The sequence below is a fragment of the Sander lucioperca genome, chromosome 10, assembly GCF_008315115.2.
Source record: "Sander lucioperca isolate FBNREF2018 chromosome 10, SLUC_FBN_1.2, whole genome shotgun sequence".
Taxonomy (NCBI): domain Eukaryota; kingdom Metazoa; phylum Chordata; class Actinopteri; order Perciformes; family Percidae; genus Sander; species Sander lucioperca.
Window position 1 is genome coordinate 4,173,676 of NC_050182.1, and position 21,302 is coordinate 4,194,977.

The window sequence follows — 21,302 nt, forward strand, 5'->3', positions numbered from 1 at the left end:
GATCTACGGAATAAAGGATCACAAGCTAAGACAACAGCAATATATTTTATTTTATTTGATAAGCTTATCTTGATTAAAAATCCTATTCTTAAAAGTCAGCAACTGCTGAAATGTAGTGAATTAGAAGTAAAAGAAAATGGAGATAGTCAAGTAAGGTAAAAATTGTACTTCATAGATGTAGCCTTCTTAATTACTTTCCACCACTGTTCTCTATATAGAAGCTATAGACGTTCTGGAAAATAATAATAATAATAGTAATAATAATAATAATAATAATAATAATAAATTGAATTTATATATCGCTTTTCACGAACTCAAAGTCAAATGTGAGGAATCACTTACCTAACCACTTGATTCAGTGGACATAACCAAGATAAAGATTAACACAATTAATAATAAAATAATCCTGCTGGAATTTTGTGGAACATTTAGGTGCTATGAGCCACTAGAAATGTCCACCCCTTTCATCCCACTCAAACATGTGACTTAATCAAATTATGATTCATGACATATTGTTTATTAGATTCATTTCATTTATAATCATACTCATAATCAATCATAAATTCTGATTTCATTTAACATTTACATGACACCATATACCTTAAAATATACTTTGTAAACCACACAATATAGACATCCAATTCACGATTCACAAAGATATTAGACAAAAAGTAGCCAAAAGTACTAAATTGCACATTTCATTATGATAACATCTACAGCAATGATTCAGTGAACCTTCACAACACTCTGTAACAGCTCAACATTTGTGTTTCATAAAGTGCATGTAAAGTCATAGCTGCGTCACTCTCACAATGGCTCGAGATGATAGGGAAAGGTTTTTGTAATTAAACATTTATAACCATGTTAACATAAAATGTTGTGTTTAGGCTCACTCACTCATGCCAAAATTAAACTAGAAACTGTTGTTGGCTTTCTTTAAGAAGACAGCACCTACATTCAATTACAGTTATGGGCAAGGTCATGGCTCAAATTAATTACAAGATGTTTAGCTATTTAAAAATGATTTCTCAAAGCTTCACTAGGAACAAAGTTTCTTTAAATATATAATTTTGTTAACAAAAAGGTGATTCACACCTGAAATGTGAAGTGATGTGAAGACTGAGTTGCTTCTGGCCTGTTTTTCTTGATTCCTGAAGTTGACATAGTTTTTCATTTAGAAATACTGTTCAAAGACATTTTTCATTGGTCTTGAACCAGAGATAAAACGTGATTGGGAAATTTTAATAAAACAAGAAACAAATTCAACGTTGTAACTTAGACTTTACATAATTCCATACATATATACATTACAATCGCAAATGAACATCAGTGAGATAAATGGGTGTCAATGAAGTAGTGTTATCCTCTGTACTGCTAAGCTTATTGTAATGGAGGGACTGCACAAAGCTCTGATTACCTAATGACCTACACAGCAGCTGAGCATGCTCCTACTCAGTCACTCACAGCAGCAAAGTGATGGCGAGCAGGCAAACTAAGGAAGCAATCAATTCTTTGTGAAGATGAGGACCTCTTGTGGCGAAATTGGGGACATTCAGCGTACCATTCAACACAAGGCAGGAGGCTGAAGTGGTGGCGTTGCAGCACTCCAGAAGACATGGAGGTACTGTGGAGGTCTTGCATGGGGTTTGGCCAGAACAGTTGGTGCAACCTGCTGTCCACTGGAAACTGGAATCTTTGGTCTCCTTTTTCAGCTGCAAACGCAATAGTGAGTGAGAAAGAACAGTGCAGGGCCTACAGTACAAGTGGCTGAAAGTCTAAATATGAGATATTTAAATGTTTGTTTTCTGTCCATTCATTGTTGAAAACACTGAGCATGTTTTATATATAGTAACACGTTTATATCATATATAGACAATCTGAGACAAGTTGAAGTTAAATGTGCTCAAAGGACTTTCACACAGTATCTCATTTACATCTGTAAATTTGCTTTTTGAAAAAAATCGTTTTAAAACTTTGAATTATTAATATTTTCCGTGATTTACAGGCATTCATAGGCTTTTGACTAAAACACACAACATTTGGGATAAAATCTCTTTGAACAATGTAAATAAAGGCTATTTCTTTATAGTTTTTTCATTTTTCATTCATTTTTCTGCAGTAGTTGTCTGTATAAATAGTGAAAGTTGCGAAGAATTTTTTACCACCCTAAACTGTTTTATAACAATAGTTTGACGGATTCTTTTCATGTATTTTGGGTTCCTTCCTACTTTGTTAAATTGACAAATTTGTTAAGGCAGTCTTTGTTTGTGCTGAAAAAAACGATGCATGTGGGGCAAGGACAATTTTGCTAAGGTGCTAAACAAAGACAAAAATAAAAACATAGAAAGCCAGCATAAATGAACCAAAATTAACTTGTGTCACATTTCAATCTTATATTTAGTAATATGGTATTAAATGTTGCTAGAGCAGTTCTCACCTGACAGTGGGGCTCTGAGGTGGAGCATATTTGGACTTCTTTGAATTTTGTGTAGCAATCTGTACCAGTACATACACCTCTATGGCATTTATTTCCCTTAAAAAACAACACAGAAGAAAGGATGATACTATCTCACATCACACCTGACTTACAATGTTTGACAAACTGTTACATAGTTCTATACTTCATAAAATCTAAAATCATTGGCAGGAAGTTAGTATAACCACTGGGAATTGGTTAAAGGTCAATATTGTATATAACATTTTTTTTTTCATTGACAGTCACAAAGACAATTTGTGCCTTTGTCCTTACATTGTTTGCTGTTGTTTGCGGACTGGTGGCAGTCGTTGTAGTGGTTGGGGTGGGTGTTGTTGTCGTGGTTGCAATTACTATAATTGTGGAATTGTGGATCAGAGTAAAATATTAAAGAAATTGCAAACTTATGACTAAAAGTGCAAACTTTCATGACTCATGAGATAACATGTAATATTTTGTAAGGACAGTGTGAGGATGATAAAAAAACAAACATTTATGAGAGTCATGAAATGTGGAAGCATACCTGTGGTTGTCATCATCATCATGGAAGCAAAACTGCTATTGAGGCAGCCAGTCGAATTGCAGCAACTTATGGAGCAATTGGTCTGAGAAGTGTTGACGCAACTAGCAGCACAGGAGGCACTGCAGCTAACAGTGTAGAGCATGTCCATGCGTCTAATCAGCTGATACATTGCAGAATGACACATTAGAAGACACATTTTAATTGCCTTTGCATTTTTTCTTTCTATAAATGTTATGGACCATATAGCAAAATATAATACTATACTGAATTACATTATGTAAAGAGTAAAAGTGTTAAGTGTATAACAAAAGGATTATTAGCATTTACTTGTTATAGTTATTTAGAGATATCACTACATCTTTTGAATGCTCAGTTACTTCTATGGATTACTAATACAGAACATTTGCATATTTCGATGAATGTGCATATATAGCTTGTGATGCATTTTAGGACGTTTGATTATAATTTGTTGATTATATGAAAAATAGTTTTGTTAGATAATTAAGAGGTTTTGGCTGTCATTTGCCTCCCTACCTGACAAAAGCCAGCAGTACAATGAGTGGCATTCTGACTGGTGTACATTGTGTAGCAGTCTGAGTAGTTACAGATGAATGAGGGGCAGTGTATCTGTGTTTGAGTGAGATAAAAGGCACATGATGAAGATGAGAGGCTAAAGGGAAACATGCAAATACAAAATTACACTTCTCTCTAGAAAGGTTGACTTGCCATGCTCATTGAAGTAGGACTTATCATAGTGGTTCCATTCGTCCTACCTGTGGCAAAACAATGGGTGTCACAATCAAAGATAGAAGATAGAAAGACAGAGAAATAAAAATAAAATAGTTTTCTAATTTTTAAAACAGAAAAATAAAGCCTGGGAAGTTAACGTATTATTTAGTGAAACTAAACATACCAGTGGAGTCTGATGACATCGATGACATGGTGGACATCGATGAGGTCATGGAACCAGAGTTTGAAGTCATAGAGGAAGATGAACTGGTCCCACCTGTGGCCATGGCGGTGCTCGACTGCTTCATGGCTGTCGAACCTACTGTAGAGGAGGCAGAGGGTTTTCCTGAAATTGCAGCACTGATTAAATTAGAAGTGGTTGTAGAAGTTGAAGATGCAGAATTGACAGTGGTTGTTGTGCTGATGCCAGACTGAGTAGTGGTTGCTGACCCTCCAGAGGTGGTAGTGGTTATGGGTATATGGGTGGTAGTTGTTAATGCTATGCCTCCAGAGGTGGAAGGGTTTGCAGGGGACTGGGTGGTACTGGTTGATGCTGAGTCTCCGGAGGTGGTTGTGGGTGCAGGGGACTGGGTGGTAGTGGTTGATGCTGAGTCTCCGGAGGTGGTAGTGGGTGCGGGGGACTGGGTGGTAGTGGTTGATGCTGAGTCTCCGGAGATGGTTGTGGGTGCAGGGAACTGGGTGATAGTGGTTGATGCTGAGTCTCCGGAGGTGTTAGTGGGTGCGAGGGACTGGGTGGTAGTGTTTGATGCTGAGTCTCCGGAGGTGGTAGTGGGTAACTGGGTGGTTGCTATGCCTCCGGAGGTGGTAGTGGGTGTGGGGGACTGGGTGGTAGTGGTTGATGCTGAGTCTCCAGAGGTGGTAGTGGGTGCGGAGGACTGGGTGGTGGTGGTTGATGCTGAGCCTCTGGAGGTGGTTGTAAGGGACTGAGTGGGAGTAGTAGTTGCTATGCCTCCATAGGTGGTGGTTGCTGTACCTTCAGAGGTGGTAGTGGTTATGGGTATATTGGTGGTAGTTGTTAATGCTATGCCTCCAGAGGTGGAAGGGTTTGCAGGGGACTGGGTGGTACTGGTTGATGCTGAGTCTCCGGAGGTGGTTGTGGGTGCAGGGGACTGGGTAGTAGTGGTTGATGCTGAGTCTCCGGAGATGGTTGTGGGTGCAGGGAACTGGGTGATAGTGGTTGATGCTGAGTCTCCGGAGGTGTTAGTGGGTGCGAGGGACTGGGTGGTAGTGGTAGATGCTGAGTCTCCGGAGGTGTTAGTGGGTGCGAGGGACTGGGTGGTAGTGTTTGATGCTGAGTCTCCGGAGGTGGTTGTGGGTGACTGGGTGGTTGCTATGCCTCTGGAGGTGGTAGTGGCTGTGGGGGACTGGGTGGGTGCGGGGGACTGGGTGATAGTGATTGATGCTGAGTCTCCGGAGGTGGTAGTGGGTGCGGGGGACTGGGTTGTAGTGGTTGATGCTGAGTCTCCAGAGGTGGTTGTGGGTAACTGGGTGGTTGCTATGCCTCCAGAGGTGGTAGTGGGTGTGGGGGACTGGGTGGTAGTGGTTGATGCTGAGTCTCCAGAGGTGGTAGTGGGTGCGGAGGACTGGGTGGTGGTGGTTGATGCTGAGCCTCTGGAGGTGGTTGTAAGGGACTGAGTGGGAGTAGTAGTTGCTATGCCTCCATAGGTGGTGGTTGCTGTACCTTCAGAGGTGATAGGAGTTGTGGGGGACTGGGTGCTAGTGGTGGATGCTGTGAGAGACTGGGTGGTGGTGGTAAATTCTGTACCTCCAAAGGTGGTGGAGGACCCAACGGTGGTTGAGTTTGTTGTCGGTCCAGTGGTGGTAGAAATGGAAGGCTGCATGATGGTGCTTCCAGAGTTGGTGGTGGCGGGCTGGATGGAAGGAGCTGTTGCTGTGCTTCCAGCGGTGGTGAGGGGCTGGGTAGAATTGGTGGTTGCTGTGGCTCCAGAGGTGGTGTCTGTTGGGGCTGCAGTGGAGGGCATCAAAGTAGTTTGGCCGGAGACTAATACTGATGGCAGAAGTAGTCCTAACAGTAGGAGGCGCAGGATGCCTGTACAGCCTGGCATTTTGGAAAACACAACAGGAAAATGTATGTGTTTACTGTATGGAAAACCAGATGTGAAATAATTTGTTAGTTAGTTATCTAGCTTAGTTTGGCACTTTTCATAATTTTAGCGAAATTGCATTTGTTAAAATAAACACTGGAATAATTAATTAAAATGGCTGTAAGGTAAAAAGTGGATTTAGGATTAACAATACAAGTACTTTGAAGTAGTCCTAAAATGCCAATGTGTTGTCCTGTGCTGCTGTGGCTCAGGAGGTAGAGCGGGTTGGCCTTAAACCACAAGATTGACGGTTTGATCCTCAGCTCCTCCTGTGTCTTGTCCTATGCAAGACACTGAACCCCAAGTTGCTCCTGATGGCAACACCTTACATGGCCTTACCACCATTGGTGTGTGAATGAGAGGCAAATTGTAAAGCGCTTTTGTCCGGTAAGGTAGAAAAGTGCTTTATAAATGCAGACCATTTACCATTTGAGTGAACTGAAAGGCTAATTTTAGAAACCTTTTTATGGATGGATTGTCGTAAGATCTTGCACAGAGATGAATGGTCCCCTGAGGATAAAGCCTACTGATTTAGGTAATACCATGACTGTACTTCTACCACCATGACGTTGATATTTTTGTTGTTGTTGAATATCTCAAAAACGGATGAATACAGTGCCTTGCGAAAGTATTCGGCCCCCTTGAACTTTTCGACCTTTTGCCACATTTCAGGCTTCAAACATAAAGATATAAAAATGTAATTTTTTGTGAAGAATCAACAACAAGTGGGACACAATCATGAAGTGGAACGAAATTTATTGGATATTTCAAACTTTTTTAACAAATAAAAAACTGAAGAATTGGCCGTGCAAAATTATTCAGCCCCTTTACTTTCAGTGAAGCAAACACTCTCCAGAAGTTCAGTGAGGATCTCTGAATGATCCAATGTTGACCTAAATGACCTAGATGATAAATAGAATCCACCTGTGTGTAATCAAGTCTCCGTATAAATGCACCTGCTCTGTGATAGTCTCAGAGGTCCGTTTAAAGCGCAGAGAGCATCATGAAGAACAAGGAACACACCAGGCAGGTCCGAGATACTGTTGTGGAGAAGTTTAAAGCCGGATTTGGATACAAAAAGATTTCCCAAGCTTTAAACATCCCAAGGAGCACTGTGCAAGCGATAATATTGAAATGGAAGGAGTATCAGACCACTGCAAATCTACGAAGACCCGGCCGTCCCTCTAAATTTTCAGCTCATACAAGGAGAAGACTGATCAGAGATGCAGCCAAGAGGCCCATGATCACTCTGGATGAACTGCAGAGATCTACAGCTGAGGTGGGAGACTCTGTCCATAGGACAACAATCAGTCGTATACTGCACAAATCTGGCCTTTATGGAAGAGTGGCAAGAAGAAAGCCATTTCTTAAAGATATCCATAAAAAGTGTCATTTAAAGTTTGCCACAAGGCACCTGGGAGACACACCAAACATGTGGAAGAAGGTGCTCTGGTCAGATGAAACCAAAATCGAACTTTTTGGCAACAATGCAAAACGTTATGTTTGGCGTAAAAGCAACACAGCTCATCACCCTGAACACACCATCCCCACTGTCAAACATGGTGGTAGCAGCATCATGGTTTGGGCCTGCTTTTCTTCAGCAGGGACAGGGAAGATGGTTAAAATTGATGGGAAGATGGATGGAGCCAAATACAGGACCATTCTGGAAGAAAACCTGATGGAGTCTGCAAAAGACCTGAGACTGGGACGGAGATTTGTCTTCCAACAAGACAATGATCCAAAACATAAAGCAAAATCTACAATGGAATGGTTCACAAATAAACCTATCCAGGTGTTCGAATGGCCAAGTCAAAGTCCAATCGAGAATCTGTGGAAAGAACTGAAAACTGCTGTTCACAAACGCTCTCCATCCAACCTCACTGAGCTCGAGCTGTTTTGCAAGGAGGAATGGGCAAACATTTCAGTCTCTCGATGTGCAAAACTGATAGAGACATACCCCAAGCGACTTACAGCTGTAATTGCAGCAAAAGGTGGTGCTACAAAGTATTAACTTAAGGGGGCCGAATAATTTTGCACGCCCAATTTTTCAGTTTTTTTATTTGTTAAAAAAGTTTGAAATATCCAATAAATTTCGTTCCACTTCATGATTGTGTCCCACTTGTTGTTGATTCTTCACAAAAATACATTTTTATATCTTTATGTTTGAAGCCTGAAATGTGGCAAAAGGTCGAAAAGTTCAAGGGGGCCGAATACTTTCGCAAGGCACTGTATATTTCCATGACACATGATACAGATGTTCATGGTGCCCAAAGGATTAATACAAATAGTTTGCCGATCATCTGTCAAGGTTTTCACTTATCCAATGAAATATCTCAACATCTACTTGGGTTGGCACAACAAATGCCAGTGTTTTGCTTTAGAGTGAACTGGAAGTCTAATATTAAAAACTTTAGCCACAATATCAGCGTGTCTGTCAGTCTGTCTACCACTTTGGTCTTGACATAAATATCTCCACAACAATTGGATGAATAGCCATGAATTCTGTACTTTGCATCAAGCACCAGGGTGGATTTATGGCACAACTGCACTTACTTCAAAAGTACAGCTAAATAAATGTAATGCAGGGAAAAAGTCAGAAGTGGTTCCAAATTTCATCAGTACAAAGATGTACACTTGTACTTCTGTGAGACCAACACATTTTGCCATGTGGCCTTCATCACGGTCTGCTTCAAACACATCCATGAGGTTGATTTGTGGTTTTGGTGAAATTTTTTGACTATTTGTTTTTACTATTGGATGGGTTACCATGAATTGTGGTGCAGATATTTATGTCCCGCATAAGAGAACAGCTAAATCCAATATCTTCATTTTTACCCTGTTAAATTTTTCTTTTTTGGAAAATATCTCTTCTTATCCTTATCTGAATTGTGAATCTAAGGATAGAGGGTGTCATATCATATGCTGTACAGATTGGCAAATTTGTGATTTTGAGCTATGTAAATACATTTGACTTGACTTTACAGCCAAGGTTGGTGGAAAGAACAGATTCTACTATTTGAGCTTGAATGTGACCACTGACAGTGATTTTAAATAAGCAAACACACTCATACCTGTGTCTTTTATAAAAGTAGTGGAGGCCATTATCACATTGGCAGAAAGGGAGAAAGATCTTTGCCCAGCCTGTAATGAAGCCATATCTGTCAAAATCCTGATAAAGGGAAGGGTAAAACATACAATTAACATGAATGAAACAGCTTATGGATGTTCTGCTATTATAGTCCACAACATTTTACAGACACAATGACACATCTCTGGTTGCAGAATAAACTGAGCAATAACAAACTTTATATGTGTGGTGACAAAAGATCTTTATGATGGATGGTACTGTGGGCACAATTCAAACTGTTTACCCTTGCTAATAGGCCTCTGAATAATAGCCGTGCTCATTCACTGTAACCCACCTAGGCAGTTCCTTTGATCTGTGAGAGCTCAAGTCATCTGTGGTCTCCTTTGTTTACCATCCTTCTAATTGTTACGGTGAAACTGATCTTATAATTGGTGTTTTATATATATATCATAACTCTGATTATGAGATCAGTTTCACGGAAACAATACATCTATATTTATAGATATATATAGATGTAATAAATGTTTGGTTGAGTCACAATAATAAGAAATTGATTACCTATTTCATATTTTAGACAGTTTCTCATATTAGTGTCCTCTAGAACAAAAGCTTTGGCCATAACATTTTAAATGTAAGTATGATAAGCAATTTCCATCCATGGTCATCCCCTCATGAGGTCATTTCTGCTAAAATTTGTTTTGTGTAGTGACACACAAGTACATCCTAAGTGTCTCTGTTTGCAGCGGTTTATCAGTGAACACAATTAAAATGTGTTTGTTCCTCGATCAGTCCCCTTGGGAGAACCACTAAGCAGCACAGCTTGTTTTTCCCCTCTCCCTTTGGAACCCAGCACGGCCTCCTATGGGCTTTACACCCTGGAAACTGAGTGACAACAGTGGCCATTTTGGCTTTCAGGTGAAAATGCAGAGTTTAAATGGGAAAACTGAAGATTACATTTCTTAAAAGTTATTCAATTTGATGTACAGTGCATCAAGAGGTGTGTTCAGGTGCTAAATGATCATGCTGTAAACACCTTCCTGTTAGTCTTGTTACATAAACTCACTATGTACTGGTGAATCAAGTTAATTATAGGACTAGTTAAATGAAAACAAAAGGAACCCGGTATCACATGCCGTGAATATTTATTTAAGACTATTCATGAATTTAAGGTTAATAAAGTGTGTCTATCTTTCTAAAGGAGGAGATGCTACAAACAGAAAACCTGACGTTTTGTGAATCATTTTCAGATATAGGACTCAGTAAATTGATTTTGACACTAACAAATAAATTCAAATTGATGATATATAATTTAGACAGTTCACTCATATTTATCAAAATGTGTGTTGTTAGCAATTTACTTATTCTACTAATTATCATATTGATAATGCTTACGCAAAATAATATTTGTAACAGAAACGTCAAAACATAACAGATACCACAAAATTCCCCTGCTGTATCATTCACTGGCTACAATAGCACCACTGTTGTTAACCTGCATCACTCTGTGATTCCCTGTGGACAAACATCAAAGCCCTATTCGGCTGAATTTAAATCATGCTCACAAAATACATCTTTAAAATCAGCAATGTTTCTATTAAAGTCCACTCACCTGCGATACACTTTGTAGTGTTTTTTTGTCAGCTGTGGTTGAAGTGAATGAGCTCTCTCTCTCTCTCTCTCTCTCTCTCTCTCTCTCGTTCCCTTTCTCTGTTGCTCTCTGTCACCTCCCCTCTTCTGCTTCCTGCCAACACTGAAGGGGCAACGTAATAAGTGGAAACTCTTACCTGCACAGCTATACTAGTGTGGGAGGAGAAGACTAATGGCCTGTGGTTGCTGGGTGGGCCTAAACTGCCCCAGAATCGATGTGGTAATGATTTTGAGGAAAATGTAATTTAGGTATTTTCAAAATGGGCAGGTTCAACTACAGAAGTATATGTCAAAACTGCAAGTAAACAGCAGAAAGGTATCCCATTATGAGTGGTTATGAGTTTTAATGTGGACCTGGATTCAGGTCAATGCAAGAGATATCCAAATAAGTTCTTAAAATACATACAACTGGTAAATAAATACATTTAATTACTACCTTCAGCTAATAAATCTTTTTTAATACCACTTTAGGGTGTGTCAATTCAACATAAAAGAAGATATTACATTACAATACACCCCATTGTTGGGGTGCTTTGGTGAAGATACAGTTTAACTGTGCACCTAGCATTAAAAGATTTACTAAAATAACTCTGTGGTTTAATTTTGTTCTGAGACTATAAGTGTACAGGTGAGATTTCAGTGCCCTGTGGGGTAATTGTATAGGGACCCTCCTGGTTTCTGCTCAACACAATGTGAAATCAGACCCCCTCTCTCTGCCTGCCATAAAGCCCCCACAGACTACACTTGCCTCTTTGTGGCCTAAAGAACGTAGAATTCTTGGGCACGACACAAAAGGCACTTGCACAATTCAGATTACAGAAGTCCTTCCTTTTTTCATCGCAGCTTCATGAAACACATGAAATGTCGTCTGCTGTGTATGGCTTATTAAAGGTGTTGTTACTAAAGATACACAGGAGTTTAAGAGGAAATTCTGTCGGTGGTAAAATAATCGTAATTGTAGTAAAAGTACTTGTATTTGTCATGTCATATTATTCTAATTTATTGAGTTCTATAAAGGCAGAATATGAGCTGTTCACTAATTAGGATACACTTATAATAATGAATTAAAGGGTCAAACTGGGTCTGTATCATGGGCATTATTGCTGTTGCCAGTGAGGTTAAAAATGCCTGCTGTAATGTTTCATTAAAGAATAGTTTTGCATTTTCAAGTGTGTCTTAAAACAATACTGACATATCTATATGCACATTGAAAGAGTTAGCTGTAATTGTTCCTCTTGTAGATATCCTTTCATAAAATGCCTCTAATGGTTAAAGATATATTTTCCCAAAATATGTAAACTTTTCTCATGACCATAAAATGTGGGAATGGTGAGCATTAATGTGCCCACACTGCTGTTGGGTATGAAGTTTTTTTTCTTTCAATGTGCATATAGACATGTCACTATTGTTTTAAGACAGACTTTCACAAATGTGAACCCGTTCTTTAAATATAAAGTTGCAAGCAAAATGTATTTAGAATGCCTCGCTTTACCTGTGCGACTTTTAGCAGATATACAGTCTTTATTGTCCCAGAGGGAGATTTCATACACAGGTACACACAACATGCATGCACACCCATACAGTTGTATCTCACATATGCTTACAAACACATTCACATGCATGCAGTGATCAAAATGTTTTAGGACTATTAAGCCAGATAGGATAAATCTGCAAAATTGGGTCCTCTTCTTTAGACATCACAGAACTGCACACTACACTCTGATAGCAAACTGCCCAGCATCTTTGTGTATGCCAAAATAAGGTGCATCATTTGTAACAGTATATCTATGTAAAACCTAGCACAAAAAGTAAGGACATTTGTGTTTGGTAGATTATTTCTCTGTGCTAACAATGCTTTTTGACAATAAATCTTATACCGTTGGAAAGCCTGTTTAGTTCACTTTCAAATGGTGCCCCATTTGTAAAGAACATGTACCAAACGGCAAACGAGTCAATGGCAGAATAAGCTGTTTGGGATTGGCAGAGAAGATTTCGCAAAATTTTCATGGACGCAACCCACATACTCAGCGCTGCTGCTCATCCCACACATGCGTGTTCCTTACAAATCGGGCACCATTTGAAAGGGAACCAACAGAGAAAATAATCTACCAAACACAAATTTCCTTACTTTTTGTGCTAAGTTTATATATCCTCATCATCATATGCAAAATTCTAAAATGTCCTTAACAAAGACACTATTGTCTGATTGCCAAATACTCTAGTTTGCGGCATGCAAGCTCATTGTCAAATGAATGAATGTGAGTAAAGATAACTGAGATTGTTTTGCAAAGCTGGGAATGTATTAATACTGTTTGGTTGATTGTTTGCATGTGTGTGTGTGATTGATGAGGACACGACCTGAGGTGAGAGTGTGGTTTTCCTGTCTCTGAATGCAGACAACAGATATATATGCAGCATATGCAGCAAACCTGAACAGAAGCTGACCATATAAGTGATGCATTTATCCACCTATTATACAAATGTATACGCCTTCACACACAACAATTAATCAGTATGCAGGCACACATTTCACTTAAATGCCCAGCTTTACTTTGAAACCAAAGCCACTTGTACTATATAATCATTAGGATAATCAACCAGGAAGAAATGCTGCCCCTTTTCACACTTGATTTCCTAACCGTGAGACTATGATGCGGTCGAAAAGTCATAAATTGCTATTATGTGAAAATACAGAAGTTTGTGTAATGAAACACAAAACAAGGGTTGCAGTCTCACTTCTCACATTTTAGGCAATGGACTTATGATTATAGACCTTCTGTGCAATATCAAAGTGTATGGCAAAATCATTTTGAACCCAATGCCATTATTTCAGTTCCTAAAACCACATCATGAGGAATATATGAAAATGAACGAAATATTTGCATAGTCTGGAAACTGTGTGTTGGAAATACTAAACAAAGGGCACAGTGTCCACCATGCAAAGCAAAATTAAACAATAGTAGGCAACAGCAACCCTTTAGTGTGCAGACCTTACATAGTAGGACACTGACCCATTTCTTTGGGTTCATGCTCCAGCTTATTGAAGAAATGAGACAGTACAAGGTTAGTCTCGCTTTACCAGATCCTTCTCCAAAACGCACTGGAGTCTGTCTGGAGTCTGGCTACTTCACATAGCATTCGGGGATGGGAGAAAATGTGCTCAGGTTTATTGGCATTTCTGTAAACCAATCACAATCGTCTTGGGCAGCGTTAAGTGCTAAGCACCGGGAGAAAAACAGCGGTGCCGCTGCAAAATAGGCTTGGAAGGAACTTGTTTTGGTGGAACATGTGCACGTTTAAAAGTTGTTTTAGTCATGCAACAGAAAACTCAGATTGGACAGATAGTCTAGCTAATGTCTGGATTTACCCTGCAGAGATCTGAGAAAAGGTTAACCATAGTCCTCATAAATTGACCAGAGTTTAAAATGCCAACACAAAGGAAGTCCAAGGCAACAGATATCCTGCCTAAATGAGTGAAATCTTGCTGATTTTCCAGTGGCAAAGGAGCAATCCCAGAATTGGAAAGTGAAGGATATAGACTAGTAGGGCCTACAGGTTAAACTTCCAACATTTAGCTCTAATTTGAGTGTTAACATCCACATCCAATGAACACAGGACAAACTTCATGTCACGAGAGTGACGAGACTTGGACCCAAATGCAGAGAACACAGAGCAGTGTAGAGTTCAAAGATTTAATAGAGCAAATGGTACAACAAAAAGAGTCCTGAAGAAACAGGCAAAATATTTCCAAAAAGTACTGAGGGTTACAAAAGACCAGGGGCCTCATTTATAAAACTGTGCATAGATTCTATTCTGAAAGATTTGGTGTGCCAAAAAGACAGAATTTTTGTACGCAAAAACAAAATTCTGATTTATAACACCTTGCTTATAAATATGGATGTGCGTTACCTTGTGCGGTCGTGCACGAGCCTCACGCTCCTCCCAAGGTCGTCCCATATTTGTCCTAATAAGGTCCATCAATGAATATTGCAGCCTTGTAAAGAAGCCCTTGATGACCAATCATGAAACGGAAAAATGGGGAAAAAACATGATTCAGTGATTGTGAGCTCGAGGTGCTCCTAACAGAGGTAGAACATTGAAACAAAATCCTGTTTGGAAACCTTAACCCTTGTGTGGTGTTCATATTTTTGTTACACAGCCTTAATACTTAACAGATTTAGGTCAATTACCAATGATATTTACATAATTTATGGTTCATACGTTGGTGTGAGAAAACAAGGAAATTCAATCATTAAAAAGGTAAAAAATAGAAACAAGATTTTTGATCATTATTAGTGCTTAATTCTTAGAACTTAATCAGAACAGGTGAAAGTGCTTGAAATGTAACAATTTTGTAACTTTGTGTGGGAATAGCAGGTGCAGAAAGACAACATTCCCACACACAGACACCTACAATCACACACACACACACACACACACACACACACACACACACACACACACACACACACACACACACACACACACACACAAAAAGCAGGCCCAGTTAAAAGGACACCTACAATTATTACACTCGGGTCCAGTAGACCCGAACACCTCATATAATAGTTATGTGTAGGGGGTTGCACCGTGTGCAGTCATTGAAAATAAGTTATTTGTTATGTTCTTCACAGAAAATGAGCCAAGGCCAATGAGTTTGAGTTAGAAAAAATAATAGCATAATTTTTCTTTATTATTATAATTTAGAGTGTGCTCACATCAACAGATTCTCACTCCCATCTCGTAAAATACACACGATTAGTCAGGTGCCTTTGTCGTTCTTATTGACGCTAAAAGTCTCCTGTAGCGTCCGCTGCACAGTATGGGAGCACCCCCTGCCTCTCCCCGTTGCTGGCAGCCTCTCGCCGGGCGCCGCGATCGGCTCTGGGTCGGCCTGGAAAGAACGGGATTGTTGGGTTCAGGAAAACAAAAACTGGGTTGGGTTCGGAAAACGGGGATACCATCGGAGTTCACTAAAATGCAGTTTACAAAACCTTGGGAGCATTACGTACGATCACACTCATGGTCAAAAGGTTGCAGAAAACTGGGCCCCTTTTTTTACGCATGGAAATTCTTTATAAATCCCGACTTTTGCGAGGAATGTTGCGAAGGCAAATTTCACCTTGCTTCACGCAACTTTTTCTTGCGTAACAGGTTTTATAAATGAGGCCCCAGGAAGACGGAACAAACTGGAACACCGACAACATACCATACCAGACCAGACAAGAGAAGAAAAGAGAAATACTACAGGACAGGACAGGACAGGACAGGACAGGACAGGACAGGACAGGACAGGACAGGACCACAATCCAAGACAATGATCCCACAAGACACAAAGGAAAAACACAGAGACTAAATACACAAGTAAACGAGTGTTAACAAGGGGCAGGTGACACAAGGGCTGGTGAACAGGTGAAAGACATCAGGGCGAAGCAAACAATCACAAAGGCGGGAAAACCAAAAGACAGGAAGTAAAACAAGACAACACATAAGAGAACAGAGAGACTACAAAATAAAACAGGAAATGGAAAACCAACAGAAAACATGAAACCAACTTAACACAGAAACTTGACATAGACGTGACACTTCAGTCTTTCTCTAATGCATGCAGTAGCAGAGAATGAGATACTGTAAATAGGCCTATGTACTATTTGGCTGGAAAATCCTTTGTAGTCAATGCCTTGTTGAAGTAAAAAATCTACAGACATCAGCAGACACTTCTTCACTAGAGATGCTCTGCCAGGCTCACACTGCTTTCCACTGGTTAGTCATAAAAAAACTAATCGGGCAAAAAGGGCCCCGAAGCCCCTAGTTTGGGGAAATTTGATTTATTGATTATGTGTTTTATTAGTACTGTATGCACTGCTCAATCAAAACATAAGAGTTTCAATAAGGTCCTAAAGGTTAAATCTAGGATGTTGTATAAAATGATAGGCCTACACAAGACATCTAGAATATTACATTACATATTTAATATATATTAGTTTGTCCAAGCTTTTACAATGAGTAAAACAGATGAGTTAAATTAGACTATAGAATGAATCATAGTTTTATAATACATTTGAGAGCATCTGTTAATGGTTTCCTTGAAGTAACTGTTGAACATTGACCACAAAGTGCTAGTTTACACAATTGTTAATTTGTTTATTTACGCATCTGTTTTATTGTATTTCATCTGCCTATAACTGGACAGCTGTCAACTTACTAAACAGCTGTTATCGTTTATTCTTTATGTTTAACTATGTCCACGTACCTCCATGAGGGGCCATCGAGAAAGTCTAAAGTCCCTTGGGGTTGACTATTGTACTCAGTGTAAAAAAACACTAATGAAGAGCTGGAACAAGCAAATAGAAAACAATGTATGTTATGCTGTCACACTATGGAAATGTTTATAAAGTATGCTGTAAATTAAAAGGGATATCAAAACAATTATTGGCCTAACATTTGTTTATATCTCTTTAGCTCTTACAACTGAATACAAAGACAGACATAACAGATGGGTGCTGACACTGAATCCTCCTTCCTCCAACAGCGCTAAGAGTTGCACTGCATGTGGAGGCTTATTCACATTGTTTATAGTTAAGGCTCAGTAGCCCAAATTAAGCAGCCTGGATGCAACTGGACTGTGTAACTGCATGACTAAGAGGATTAGACAGAGTTACCTACCCAGCAGTCTTCAGCAGTACTGTTCACACGGACTTGGTGCATTGTAACAGGTCAGTGAGCTCTGTGTGCCACATTAGCATTCATCATGGACTAGTACAGAGACCCACTGAGCAGAAATGGGAGCTACTGATTCCTTATGACCCCACATGGGATCATTTCCTCCCAACCTACAGTTGAGCTTCTGGCAAAGGTCAGTGTCCAGCTACAGATGGCATAGCCTACTTTCTTTAGAAGCCAACACCTGATCCTTTGGACTAATTAGACCACAGTTCAGTTAAACTATGTTCATCAATACACATGTAATGTTGAGATTAATAACATTTCATCTGAATTACTTCACCACTATATGAGCTGTAATAGATATATCACATTAGCGGTAATTCTTTCCCCAGTCAGAATACCACAATGTGAGGTGAACATGCTTCAACATGACAGCATATATCCTGTGGACTGTGTTTACATGGACATTCAAGGGGATACTGTGCACCTGCAGGTACCTTTGGGTGAGTGTATGCTCTGTAAAATGTTCGTCATTCGTATTGAAATTTGGATATCTCATGAAAAATATTTTGATAGGTACGTGTAGTAAATGTAAACCATGTTTATTTGCATTTCAGATATGCCCATACAACGCAATCAAATTCTTGCCAAGGAAACGGCACATTACAGAGGACACACGCCGGCAGCTGAAACAGCTTGTGGGTAAGGATCTCCTAAAATCAACGATAAAAACTGCCCAATAAAATCTTTACTTTCAAATGAAAATACGTAGCTGGCTTAAATCTATTCAAAGGTGCTGGTGCACTGATTCTTTTTGTGTTTTGGGAAAGATTATAAAAGATGACCTTCTAGTATCCCTCAAATTAATTGTTATGATGGAATAAAGTCTAACTATCACATCTATAAGGGTTCACTGTAGACCAACAACAAGCTGTATTGTCTTATCTAGAAGCCAAAGGTCTATTTGCATCCTACTGTAAACCTACTTTACATCTCCTCAGCATGTGTAGTACATATGATGGGATGACCTAATTTGACTTTATTTGTCAGGTTCTGAAAGTAACGTGATCGCAGCCATACCAGGCAGCCCTGACCGTGCAACTTCCCTTCATAAAAGACTGACCAAAACTGAGAAAGAGATACTGTCACTCAAGACCAGGGTTGCCTGTGATAAAGCATCATGTGAAAGGAGGTTTATGGAGCTGCAAAGAGAACAGGAAGAGCTACGTAATCAGGTTTGCTTGTGAATGTGTGTGTGTGTGTGTGTGTGTGTGTGTGTGTCTATGACTTCAGTATTCAAATAATTTATTTAAATCTGCAGTGGATAGAATGCAAAAAACATCAGAATTTGAAGTAGAGTGAGACCTGTTCCTGCAGCTATTCCTCTCCCCTTTTTGTTGCATGGGCAATGCATGTGCAGAACAGCCAATAGGACGCTCTCTCTCTGACATTAATTGTGATTGACCAAAGTCTTCCGTCACAGCTAGATTATCTGAAGCCTGAATACAGAGACAAGATGAGGTGCAGAAGTCTAGTTTTCTCTCAGACCACTTGAATTACAATATGCTGAAAGATTATTATGGATTTTTTAGCCAACGAAGCCAAAAATAAAGTGCCTACCACAGCTTTAAGTAAAAGTAGCAATACCACATTATCAAATTATTCTAGATTAAAAGTCCTGCATCTAAATGTTTACTTAAGAGAACAGTACTTAAAAGTACAGACATAGCCTATTAGTAACAGCATGTCCTTAAAGAATCAAAAGTAAAAGTACTCATAATGCAGAGTGGCTACTGTCAGTGTTATAGTATTATATTATTGGATTATTTTTGATGTATTATTATACAAGTGGCATGTTAATGTTGTATTTGGTCCTGGTGGAACTAATTCATTAAAGTTTAATCTGTAACAATGGATAATATTGTATAACTGATATGTTTTGTATATAAAATCTCAATTTGAAAAGTATCTAGAAACTATAGCTCTCAAATAAGTTAGTGAAAAGTATAATATTTCCTTTTGAAATATAGCGAAGTTCAGGTATAAATTAGCATACAATGGAAACGTTCAAAATTTTAAGGTAGTTGTTCTTTACTAGTACAAAACTTGAGTAAATGTACTTTGTTACTTTCCACAACTGGACTTAAGTAATGATAACTTGTCTCCTTTTCCTTTGCTGGCCTCTCAGGTTGAAGTGTTGGTGAAAGTGGGCGGTTGTGATGAGCAGGGAGAGTCAGAAGTGGACAATGGAGAAGCATTGGAGGAGTGTTCAAGTAAATTACAGTCATACACACGGAGTTCATTCAGCTGTTTTATACATGCATGCTTTTGAATTCAATTATGATGTCAACTCCTGTTCTCTAATGAACAGGCGGTCTCTCAAGAATGATGCACCAACACAGAGGGTTTGATGCGTCTTCAAGGGGAGACATTTATGCAAGCAGTTTGTCAGGCAGCCGGTCATCCACATCATCATCAGCACTGAGCTTGAGACCTTCCTCTTCCTCATCTTCAGCCACCAGGTGCAAAAGTGGTATCAATCTTCTGATGTAACTCTCTGCCAGAAAGCTTGATTTCCCAAAATTTCAAACTACACTGCATGGTTTACAGATTTAGTAAAAGTTACTCTTTTTTTTATTGTATTTCACTTCATAGGTTAAGTATTTTTCTAAAGAAAAAAACACCCATTATATATGATGTAATATCACTGATGTTTCGAAAGCTGTCATTGATTATCTCTATCTTTGTTTTACTGACTCAACCCTCTTCCAGTGTAAGGTCATGGAGAACGTCCACGGGGCCTCACCGGGCTTTTGTACCCCACTCCCCCATGGACCTGGAGCTGGGTCACCGGGTCAGGATCATGCTGCCATCTGGACGGATCAGCACGGGAACGATTCGTTTCCTGGGCCACCTGCAGGGGGAGGCAGATCTCCACCTTGGGGTGGAGCTGCAGACACCTGATCATGGATTACATGATGGCAGTCACAGGGGACTCAGCTACTTTGAATGGTAAAACTGATCCCATTTTCTTACTGTGTATACACAAGCAACATGTAGCTTCTTAATGCGTCTCAGGATGTGTAATCTGACATTCAGTGCTGCACTGGAATTTATTGGTTCCAATCAGATGTCACATTGGAGATGTACACAGCCCATTTAAATGACCTTGTAATGGATAATCTGTTATTAAACTATGATTCCCAAAGCCTTGGTTAAATTCATCAAATCACATTAAAGTATCTCTATGAATGAAGTCATCACACTGCGGTCCTTAGGTATTTCACACAGCCAAACCTGTTGCCTCCAGACACACGTAAATTGTGTGCACTTTGTGGCTGAGCTGGATATGCAAATCTCAGGCTGTGGTAAACTTGTCAACCTCACATTACAGCATTTAAGAGGTGGGGCGTGAACTCAGAATGTGAGATGACCTATTTGCCTGCAGCAAGGACAAATTTGACTCCTTGTTGGTAACGGGGCTCAAATGTAGTCTTTTCTTAAGAAACCCTGTTGTGAAATACAATAAGCACATGGACTATTGTCTCCTACAAACTAAATAAACATCTTTAAAACAATTCCTATGTGCTTTTTCTTTACTTGTACTTTAGCCAATTAAACTAAACATGGCTATCATTAATATTTTGTTATTTTTGTTTCTGTCCTTTGCAGCAAGCCTGGCTATGGTGCCTTTGTACCATTCCACAAACTACTGATGGCCTGGGAGTGACAGAAGTACAGACTGCTGATGTAGAGCTGCCCATCTGGATGCATTAAAGGAGGGCCAACATAATGTAGAACAGTAGTTACATCCATGGATTTGATAACTTATCATAATGTCATAAATCTTTGTATCAAAGTATATACTTAAAAGGTGTGTATTGTCTTGTCCTGTTATTCACAATAAAAATATTAATTTCAACAAACAGTTCCGTTATGTGAGCTTTGGCGGACAGTAATGTTGGAGTTGCAGAAAGTAATTGCTGTTCTTTTGCTGAGTTGGGTGGTGAACTACTCTGTTCACAAAACAAGCAATAGTGTGTTTACTGA

At 39.4% G+C, this 21,302-nt stretch overlaps 2 protein-coding genes across 3 annotated transcripts; one reads left to right on the plus strand and one right to left on the minus strand.

Moving 5' to 3' along the window:
• Nucleotides 1-505: 505 nt before the first annotated feature.
• LOC116043076 (endo-1,3(4)-beta-glucanase 1) lies at nt 506-17,120 on the minus strand. Its single transcript, XM_036005902.1, has 12 exons — nt 17,056-17,120; nt 16,840-16,920; nt 10,549-10,689; nt 8,923-9,020; nt 5,512-5,805; nt 3,910-4,071; nt 3,747-3,769; nt 3,531-3,623; nt 2,997-3,156; nt 2,750-2,826; nt 2,438-2,533; nt 506-1,712 (listed from the first exon to the last, which is right to left on the minus strand). Exons 4-12 carry the CDS (start codon nt 9,005-9,007, stop codon nt 1,461-1,463), a joined length of 1,242 nt encoding a protein of 413 aa, XP_035861795.1. The 5' UTR covers nt 9,008-9,020; nt 10,549-10,689; nt 16,840-16,920; nt 17,056-17,120; the 3' UTR covers nt 506-1,460.
• Nucleotides 17,121-17,240: 120 nt separating this feature from the next.
• LOC116043084 lies at nt 17,241-21,178 on the plus strand. Of its 2 annotated transcripts, none has more exons than XM_031289599.2 (8): nt 17,241-17,442; nt 17,645-17,755; nt 17,870-17,954; nt 18,303-18,487; nt 19,441-19,525; nt 19,624-19,774; nt 20,025-20,264; nt 20,925-21,178. In XM_031289599.2, exons 2-8 carry the CDS (start codon nt 17,681-17,683, stop codon nt 20,980-20,982), a joined length of 879 nt encoding a protein of 292 aa, XP_031145459.1. In that variant the 5' UTR covers nt 17,241-17,442; nt 17,645-17,680; the 3' UTR covers nt 20,983-21,178. The 2 variants fall into 2 exon arrangements, with proteins under 2 accessions (XP_031145459.1, XP_031145468.1); XM_031289608.2 differs by having other exon boundaries at nt 17,265-17,442; nt 17,649-17,755.
• The last annotated feature ends 124 nt before the right edge of the window (nt 21,179-21,302 follow it).